The sequence below is a fragment of the Callorhinchus milii genome, unplaced genomic scaffold, assembly GCF_018977255.1.
Source record: "Callorhinchus milii isolate IMCB2004 unplaced genomic scaffold, IMCB_Cmil_1.0 Scaffold4, whole genome shotgun sequence".
In the NCBI taxonomy this organism is placed as follows: Eukaryota; Metazoa; Chordata; class Chondrichthyes; order Chimaeriformes; family Callorhinchidae; genus Callorhinchus; species Callorhinchus milii.
Window position 1 is genome coordinate 11976113 of NW_024704745.1, and position 10560 is coordinate 11986672.

Below are 10560 nucleotides of genomic sequence, written 5' to 3' on the forward strand. Positions count from 1 at the left end.
TCCAGGCATCCCACCTACACAATTCCCAGAGAGAGATTGTTCGAATGGAATGCACGCTTTCTCCCTGGAGGGATGCATCCTGCTTACCCAATTCCGGAAAGCATTAGGCACAGGTTGCAAAGAGCCTAGACTTGGGGACCCCAGAGTGTGCGTTGGGATACTGCTGACATCTCACCAGCTAAAACTGCTTAGCTTGCCATTGATGTTGCTGTCCAGGAAGCTTTCCCACTGCTTGTCCAATTAGGACCACACTACCTATTGGCTTTGACTTGCAGGGTTAACAGGAGCTGAGTGGGATGACTCCCTGCCCCCAGTGACTGGTCTGTCCTTCCAGGTCCTGCCGATGAGCCAGGCTGGCTGTGCAGTTATCAGCAGTGCCCTGGAATACTGTGGACCCGCCTGGCTCGGGAACCGGACTACCGAGAGCGCCACAGAGGACTGGCTTGATTCTGACATTTCATTGCCAGGCATGTCACCTCGGAGCCAATTCAGCTCCAAGGGGACCCCGCTAACCAACCCGCCTCCTCCCCCACCCCCCAGAAGGATAGTCACAGTTGGTTGTTCGACATCCGACAAGCATGGGTTTGAGTCCTCACTAGGTGGATGGTAGATACAAGGAACTCCCTGTGAGCTTCCCGGTGGGCAACACATCTCAGCACGAAATGGTTGAGAGCCATGCCACCTTCTTTCTGTGTACAGCTTGGGCACATGGTCCCTTCCCATTGAGCGATGGTTCCACCAGTTGGAGGTACGGAATTTAAGCGGCTGCTGCTTGCCTCTCTGCAGGCCAATCAAGGTGGATTCCAGGCGCTGGACATACAAACATTTGTTCACGAACTCAGGACCCCAAGTAGCGCTTTCCTGCAGTTGTTACCCCAAGCCTCAGAGTTTCCTCATCAGCTATCTAGTAGGCATTTGCCTTCAGTGTGGTGCGTGGACATTTATCATGGTGCAATCCTACTTAATCCTACGAGGCCCTCCTGATTGGCTCACGTCAGCGCCTCCGCACCTCAGGCGCCGACACCATCAGCATCCAAGGCTGCACTCTCCACCTCTCAGGAACCTTGGCTTTTTGTTCGACCCTGAGCTGTCCTTTCTCCCTCACATCCGCACCACAACTGGCACCGCCTTCCATCACCTCCGGAACATCGCCAGACTACGGCATTACCTCACCCCTCACGCTGCTGAAACCCTGGTTCACGCCTTTGTCACCTCAAGGCTGGACTATGGGAACTCTCTCCTCGCCGGCCTTCCCGGCACCTCCCTCCACAAGCTGCAGGTCATTCAGAACTCTGCAGCTCGTGTACTGTCCCGCACCAGACTTCGGGACCACATCACTCCCACCCTCGCTCGCCTCCACTGGCTCCCCATCCCCAGAGGATTGATTTCAAGATCCTCATCCTCACCTACAAGGCCATTCACGGCCTTGCTCCCTCCTACCTCTCCAACCTACTATCCCCCTACCTACCTGCCCGTACCCTCCGTTCCCCCGGCTCCGGTCTGCTCCACGTCCCCCGCCCCAATCGCCCTACCATCGGTGGTCGGGCCTTCAGCCTCTCAGCCCCGAGGCTCTGGAACTCTATCCCCCAGTGCCTTCGCCGCCTCCTCCCTCTCCTCCTTCAAGGCCGGTCTCAAAACCTTTCTCTTTGACCGAGCCTTCAGCTCCCCTCGACTCTCTACCCCCTCCTCACTCCCTTCCTTCCCTCCCCTCACCCTGACCATTTCCCCCCTCCTCGCTCCCTCCCTTCCCTCCCCTCACCCTAACCATTTCCCCCCTCCTCGCTCCCTCCCTTCCCTCCCCTCACCCTGACCATTTCCCCCCTGCTCGGGTCATGACCCAACTGTGCAGCGCCTTGGGACATCCTCCTGACGTGAAAGGCGCTTTATAAATGGAATCTTGTTGTTGTTGTTGTTAATGCATTCTCAAAACTATTGTTAAATACAATGTTAGTCCTTGATGCCCTGAACTACTACTTGTGTACTGATTAGTTTCCCTTTTTCTTTTCAGCTCCCTGGTTTAATGTGACATTAGAATCTGATAAACACCATGTGTTGCAAGGAGAGACTGTGCAGATTAACTGTGTCATTGACTTGTTGGAGATATCCAAGAACACAGGTAATTTTAGAGAGGTGTCTGAAATCTGTCACAAAAATATTCTACTTTCTCAAGAATAGGCTCGTCTAATGAGCTATTTGCTTTGAGCACATTGCCTTGTCGGCTTATCTATTAAATAGACGCTTGCATTGTGCAATCCATACATTGACCCTATTGATGGTTGAGCAGCCTTGTCTTAAGGGTACAGCAGTTCTGGCTAAATATATATTGTGCTGTGTGGAGACTAGTTTATTTAACTCATTAACTAAGTATTTTGTGTCTAACACACAGTCAAGGTGTCTTTGAGGGCTGAGAACTCTACTGCTTCCATAGTAAACACTTTTTTGTATACCTATAACCTACATAAACTAACTTTCCGGTAATTTAGAATATGCCAAACTAAACAATGCTTTTCAAAAAACATTATTACTGTGAACAGGAAGTCAAACCCTATTGCAACCCATTAAGTTGTATTTCACTGTGGACCTGGTTGTTGTGGTCTTGTCTGAATTCTGTCTTACCTCCTCTAGATGTCTTTTACGAGGTTGAATGGTTGGCTTCTGAACAGCTGTACTTGAATACAAGCCTCCTGGTGTCCATAGATCAGAAGTCGGTGGTGACACACGCTAAGGGCAACATGACCACAAGCATCAGTGCCGAGAGGATCAGTGAACACGAATTCTGCTTGCGGATACATTGTGCTGAGAAGAGAGACGCAAAGTTTTATTACTGTGCGGTGACACCATGGATTAAATCAGAGATTGGAGATTGGCAGAAAATGAGTCAGCAAACATCGGATCCACTTGCAGTGCGAGTTAATATTTCAGGTGTGTTTTGAGTCCGCATATTTTATCCAGAATCACTGAGGAGATGCAGCTGATTCTCAGAATTGCAAGTGCTAACACATGCACTGTGCTGAGGAATCTTTGTTTGTATTTTGGTTCTAAAATTCCACAAGGATTTCTTTTAGACTTCACTTCCATTCAAAAAAATATTAAATCCCAAGCAGCAATGCTGGGGTAGAGAATTCAGTGTTACAAAACGTAATGACTTTTATTTTAATCCTTGCATTTGATAATAATCATCCTTATACTTGATATAAGCACCCTATCGCATCATTGAGACGTCTCACAGAATATACTGTAAAGTAAATTGACTGTACATTTTGTGGGTGAAACGCAGCAGCCAATTGCACACAACAGTGTCCCACAAAGAGTCGTGGATTTGATAGAGAAATAAGAAAATCTTCCATCACTATTTTAGTGGTGTGGTCCACCAAATTTTTCTCCTCCAATTTTATCTCCTCTCTTTCCCTGGCTCATCCATAAGTTTCTAAACTTGTTGGTGTGAGTTTAGAATGGGAAATTGTTTAAAAATCTTTCTTAGAATTGGGAACTTATCAGGAAAAATCACCAAGGATGTGAGGTGAGTGTGGAGTGAGTGTGGATCTGTTTCTCCTTTAACTCTGCACCCAACTCATTGCGTGTTCACCTTTTATACCACCGAGAGAATAGGTTTGTAACCACTTGTTGATTTCATTACCATTTCTTGCAGTTTCAGCCAGTTCTTTCCCTGATGATATGACAGCATTGATTTTGACTGCCAAGCGTAAATTGAGGTCTTCTATTGGAAAGATCACAAGAGGGGCTCAGTTGAAAAAGTCGTTTCATAGAATTACATGGAAAGTTCTAGAATAGAAAGAAAAGAAACTGGCCATTCAACCCAATTAGTCGGTGCCAATGTTTATACTCCAATTAGCCTCCATCCCTCCTAATCCACTCTCTGTCCTATACCCTTCTGTTCCTTTCAGCTCATTTGAACTCATCCTTGCAGAATACCCACCCTACCGACCTCTCAAGCTGTTTCTCAAGTGGGTCCAGCATACAGGCCTCATACCCTTCCAGTCGTTAATTACTGTGTAAAGTTGACACAGTGGAGCTAAAAAGATTCCCCTGGAACGCCATGGCATTAGTGGAGTCTTGCAGTGTAAAGTATGTAGCCAACACCCAGCCCAGTACAGCCTTGGGTTCAGAGTCTCATGAGTCTCACTTTCCCTGCAGAACACACAGGTTATGTTACAATGTGCTTCTAGTGGTGGCAGGTTGCCAGTAACGCTATCACTTTTCTCAGGAGCGACTTTTTAACCCCAGTGTTTGGAACATGACAAGGCCAGATAGGCATGCACTAACTCTACTTGTTTCACTCCCCTACTTTTAGTGCTGGATTCTTTTAAGATGCCTTTGATATACGGGATCACCAGTACCTTGATTGTGGGAATCCTCGCCTGTGCGATCGGATGGTGCACTTCGCAGTGTTGCTGCAGGGAGGAGAAGCGCGGAACGAGACGCGAGAATCGCAAATTAATACAAATGGAAATGGACTAAGAAACTCTTGCACTGGAGGTGAGAGGGACCATCGGGTGAACAACAGCAATTGGACTCTGCAGCTTTGAGAAGAAAAAAAGCAGATGTCAGTCAGTGATAATCTTTTTAGAATTGTTACATGTGCAATGATTGTATTTTTTTAAGGAAGCCATTCCCACCCAATTTTTTATCAATGAACAATAACTCTTTATCAATGACTTAATGTGGTTTTATGACGATTTTTTTTTCCTTTGTCGTCTGTTAGGGTGAATGGGATCCATGATACTGCGGAACTCCTTCTAGTCCCACCAATGATTCTGAATATTTACTATCAACATCTCTAGAAAAAAACAACCTGGGTACTCCCCTAGTCGCTGTCGGTCACCAATATCATGGTTCCAAATTATCTGGTGGGGAGAGTGAATGGGAGAAGTAGCTGCATATCGTAACTTGGGGATTTGGGCTGTGACTACATGCCAGCAAGACAAAAAAAACTTTAAATCAAGAATCTGATCAGAATGAAACTCTTGGGTGATTCACAGTTGTGTGCTGTGTTGCAGAGTAAGACACATGCATTCTGTCAAAATTTCTCAGAATTTCTTGCGTGAAAACGTTCAAAGCCACGGAATAAAACAGAACATCCAGAAAGCACTATTACGCGTTGCTGTCAGACAATCTTTCATTGAGAAGCACAAAGGGCAAGCGACGAGCAAGATTTAATCTACCTAGCTTTAAATGATGTCTTTTTGTTTAGGCTTGGAGGTGGTGTGTGTAAGGGTGGGGGGCGGAGAGTTGCTGGTTCCATTTCACACAATCTTCCCAGGGACTATAGGAGAGTAATAGATTGCACAGTTTTCATTGCTTCCTTTAAGAACACATGATTTGAAAATGTATTATCAAGGGACATCGTACTGAGAGAGGCTGCACCAGTGCTGCGCGCTTCATAAAGTGAGCCCAGTGTGAAATTCACAGCTTTAGCTTGAACTATATATCTACACATAAATATATCTGTAATCGTAATGTGGAATAAAAGCACAGAACGGAATTAGATGCAGTATCAAATCCAAACTAAAGAAAAGTATAGCTGAATGAATCATTGACTCACTCGTCCTGGTCTAGTATCAGTATAGGTATCATGTGCCTGTAGTGGAGCTGATATGGGAACAGTGCAGCCATCTATCTGTGCAGATTCATTGAAAGAGCAACTGCAGTCCTGGCCAAGCTATTTGAACTAAGACGATGTGCACTTTGCCCTTTATTTTTTAATCCCAGTGTTGTTCATATTGGAGAGAGGGTATTGCACCTGTTTTTCCCCCTGTTTTTCCCCCTGTTTGGCAATCCTAATGGCCGATTGGGAATAGAATCCCCCAGTTCACTGGTTGGGTTATGCCAGCCTCCCAGAAACAGGAGAAATCCATGCTCAACAAGATGCAAACAAATACACTATAAATTTGTTGATCCCTGATGTCTCTCTCTGTCTACTGTGTACAGTAAATTCTAAAGAGTGTAACGGTTTCTATCTGTACTGCAATAGGAATGATATAAATATACTGCGTGGAGGCTCTCTGATGATTTTGTCAGGGCCAAGGCAGTAAATACTCAACAACTTGGACAGGAAGGTTGACTCCCTGGTCTGTGCTGCCTCAAGCTTATAGTTGGGCATCAGGTTAGGGCATAATCAATAGGAAAAGTCACAATGTTTCCCCTGAATTGCTGTCCAATGGCCCTGATGGAAGTCCTCCCCTGAGGCCTGAAATTCCATCTGGTGTTACCCTGTAGGACCATTTTTCCTTATTGTTTTAGAATTGCGGAAAATTGTTAACTTTCAGGATCCATTTGGAAACTGGTTCTTTTTAATAACTGGAAAACTGGTTTCCAAAGTAAGGCTGAATTTAAGAGTTTCCCGCAGTCCTGTGCATTCTTAAATTTTAGGGCAAAATAGTCTTACAAGCTAAAACTAGGTAGAATTTGGTGCCACTGGTGGGCTCAGATGGGATGGAGCTATTGACTCACTTTAGACAGGTCACTGCCCACTCATGACATGCCTCTAGTGGAAATTAATGACAAAAATCCAATGACGCCCTTTTGAACCTGAAGTACACTTTATTACTAGAAAGGAGCATGTTCCTTTTTGATTGTGTTAAAAGCAATGACATTTACAAAATGGCACTAATGCATGAATTGAAGAACAACTGAGGTCACCGCTTGGATCTGGTACTACTTTTGATCACACTGTTAATTAATCTGCTCGCCCCACCCTCCAAGTCTTCACCAAATGATTTACAACTGTAACCTCACAGGCACAGGGAAATGTTAACATAAAAATTATAGGGACAGAGAGTTCCAAGATAGGTTTGGAAATCACAATGGCACTTCATTACATTTCTTTAAATTGCATTTGCAATGTATCCTATTACTGTTTCTCAATGAATGTTTGGTCCCTTGAGTCTGGGATAAACAGGCTATTGCTTTTAATGAGAACCAGGGTTATCCTCAGAATATTGCACAGTCTGCAGTTTGCTGCACCAGCATTCATTCAGATCAAGGCTATTCTCCACATCAAGGCTATCAGCCTCAAATATGAACACGTCTGGTAATGACATCAAAAATCCATTGGTCAGGATTATCTCTGAACTAAATAGAGAGAATTGGATGGGATTTGATGTGTTAAAAGCTGACTATTGCATCTTATTTCTTGCCTTAAGACAGCCACTGCATGGTTACTCATAAGCTGCCCTGGAAAAAGTATCAATTGAAATGACTTGCTCACGTTAATCATATGAAAAGTTTTAAGACAAATTCTTCAGGAAACAGAAGAGAGCAACAAACGTAAATTGTGGAAAGAGGAGAGGCATTGCGTATGTTATGGGTTACATAGTCAACTATTCAGAATATAGGACACACCAACCAGCCAGCATGAATACATCAATCAAGGAAAGCCCTAGTAATGGACGATAATGTAACTTGAATAAAGTCGAGATGGGGCTGCTTGGAGCTGAGGTACAAGACATGATACAGTTATGATGCCACTTTCAAGTATGTTTGAGGAAGTGTTTAACTAGAAAATCCTGAAAGTGCTCATTTGTCATTTCATTACTTCTTTGAGGGAGGGAGCAGGCAGTACAAGACGTTTCTCAGAAACTGCTGCCAGCAGTTGTTAGAACCTGGTGTTTATTCTAATGGGGTATCAGCATTAAACCTACAGGATCGAACTGTCTGGAAAACAAGCCCTTGCTTTGTGAATGGCTCAGGCCTTTCGTCTGATAAATGATGAAGAGCAAATCCCTTGATCTAACTTTAACCTCTTATGTTTTCCCTTTTATGATAAATCTATCCGACAAAATCAAATTATCTTTCCTTTCATCTCAGGTGATACTTATGAATAGAAATTTATCCTGGGGCTCTTCAGATTCACTTTGGTAGGTACCAGTGTTAGCAAAGATCCTGTGACAAAAGGTCTTACATGTGTAGTGATAAGTAGCTACCTGGCAGGCTGATTACAATCACTACAAATTCACTGGGACAAGTGCAGACTTATTGTTGCTGCTTGTTGGCTTCAGGTTTCAATAAAACTAAAGTTCTTTAAATGGAAATTCCCTGCCACTATTATTTAGAAAGAAGCAACCTGACAGGTTTGTCCATTTGCTTGCTGTGTGTGAAGCGTTTGGTTGAGATCAGTCTGATTAGAAATGTATATTTGCTTACAAAATACAATGAACCTGTGAAATGCTGTATCAAAAGGAAAGATTAAATGGCAATAAGTAAGGAGCAGCATCCACTCACTATTATGCAAGTTACTTTTTGATATAAGATTACACTGGTGCTGAAGTTGCTCCAGTCTACCTTGAGGCTGTTAAAACAGGATTGTGCTCTGGATTGAGCACATTTTAATGTAACAGGTTTCTTGTCCATGGTCCAGGTACCTTTGTTTGTTCTTTTAAATTAGATGTTTCTTTTTCTTCCTTCCTTAATTGAATTTCATTGCGCCATTCTCCATACCTGGTCTGCTCTGAGGCCTCCGCCAACGCTGCTTGGAATCTGACCACTAGGAGGTGCTAAAAGAGCAACCAGAATGCTTTTCTTGCCAACCTTCACCTCCTCATTAAAAGATTCCTGGGATCTGCTCTGCACTTCCCAATACTGATGTAGCTGAGGTTGCGAACTCAGTGATACAAGGCTCACTTGGAGGGTTTAAGTAATGTGGGAAAGGGCAAGAACCAACACGTGACATCAGAGAGTCTGACCTCTCTGATGTCTCATGTTGGTTCTTGCGCTTTCCCACATTACTTCTTGAAAGTACGATTTGGGTGTTAATAGATTTAAAGCATCTTGATGACATAACACCCTTCTGGCTATTCCTTTGGGTTAAGGAAAACGCATCTTTTGCTTGAAATTAGTTTCAAAATGTTATTGCACAACCAGAATTAAGAAAAGGTTGGGAAGTAATGAACAGTTCAAGGTTTCTTGTCTACTGAATATTATTATTATTATTACTATGTTTAAACCCCATCTTTCTTTGTGAAATTCCACTGGTGTGTTTTTCAGAGTTTTAAATAAAAAGTTTTGGGAAAGAAAAAGAAATGCAAAAGAAGTGAGAATGTGAGTTTCCGGTACTTTGCAACATGTTTGTTTTAAACCCGTGTTTGGTTTATTAATTAAAATTGGTCATGTTTTTAATAATGTAATTCTCTGCTGAATGTCTTCAGAAATTTGGAATTATTTACATTGCAAGAGGGGCTTCTTACTTAGCCACTTGATAGCACTTCATATGAATATGGCTTCAGCTAGTCCTAAATATGATCAGCAGTAGGTATTTTTAGCTTTTATTTCTGCTGTTACAAGATCAAAATCACAAGATTAGTTTGAATGGTTCCTTTGAAGTACTTTCTTTCTGCCCATCTGAGCTCCTACTTAAAGGACAACCACCCTACCATCATAGCATCAAGTTGCTTTATAAATGAGTCCACCACCAGCTTTCCTGGCAACCTATTCCAGTTGTCCTGACGTGAAAGGCGCTATACAAATGTAATTTTGTTGTTGTTAATTATACTCTGCCTACAAAATATAGTCAACGCACTTCACAGTAAAAGAATACAGCAAAGCACTTTGGGATATTTGAACCACATGATATCAAATGCAAGGATTATCACAAGATTCAGCAGACTACGGAACCACATTGAAAAATATATTATGAAACACTGTCTTCCTAGGTAAGAGATCCTAAAATTGGTTTCAATTCACCAGAGGCTTTGAGGATGTTCTTTTTGATTGCAAATTTTGATAAGCTGGAAAACAAAGGCCAAATACCTTCTCTAGAATTGGGGACAAGAGTCACAGCCATTCAGTTGGCTCTCGCCAATCTATGCATCTCACTGGGATGAGACGAGCAGGGTGCGTCTGTACAGCGAGAGGGTGCTCTTTCCATTCCAGACGACGAGGAATTTCCATTGTAGGTAGCACGCAAATTTTCTGGCCAACAATCCGTCAGATAAAATTGGTCAGTTGATATCAAATGGAAAGATTATTAGTGTTATAATATGCAGAACTCTTCAGTCTGGTTTATGTACTCTTTCAAGCATGATGATGGGTTTCCACATGTGTAAGACATCCAGCTGACCAAAACAATCTTGCTGATGTAAATGGCTATATACACAGTCACTGCATATGAGAAGAGTTGCCTGTGAAGTGCTTTGAGGAGTTTTGAGATGATTGGGTGCAATAAAAGTATGAGGATTTTCCTTCTAAAATCAGCCATCAGTAACCATTCTTCTTTGCTTTCACACCCTCCACACTTTACAGGATTAAGGAAATAATAATGATAATAATAATCCTTGCGTTTGATATAGCACCTTATCACATTGATAAACTGACAGGATATTCTGTAAAGTGGATTGACTGTATTTTGTAGGTGAAACAGCAACTAGATTGTACACAGCAATGTCCCACAAACAGTCATGGAGTGAGTGACCAATTTAATATGGGAAGTTGTTAGCTAAAACACTGGGAGAAAATTCCTTTTCTTTTCGATCTATCACCCCCATCTGAACAGGCAGATGGGACCTTGGTTTAACGTCTCATCCAAAGGATGGGATCCACTGCGAT

General features: G+C 43.0%; 1 protein-coding gene across 2 annotated transcripts in view; it reads left to right on the forward strand.

Moving 5' to 3' along the window:
- LOC103180164 (prostaglandin F2 receptor negative regulator) overlaps nt 1–9135 on the forward strand; it is a 41309-nt gene extending 32174 nt beyond the window's left edge. The window contains exons 7-10 of one of the 2 annotated variants that reach the window (XM_042334146.1): nt 2009–2116; nt 2626–2922; nt 4313–4497; nt 4724–9135. In XM_042334146.1, the coding sequence (XP_042190080.1) occupies nt 2009–2116; nt 2626–2922; nt 4313–4479 (572 nt within the window). In that variant the 3' untranslated portion in view covers nt 4480–4497; nt 4724–9135. Of the gene's footprint in view, nt 1–2008; nt 2117–2625; nt 2923–4312 lie in introns of both variants that reach the window. The other variant, XM_007895854.2, reaches the window with a different exon arrangement.
- Nucleotides 9136–10560: the final 1425 nt, after the last annotated feature.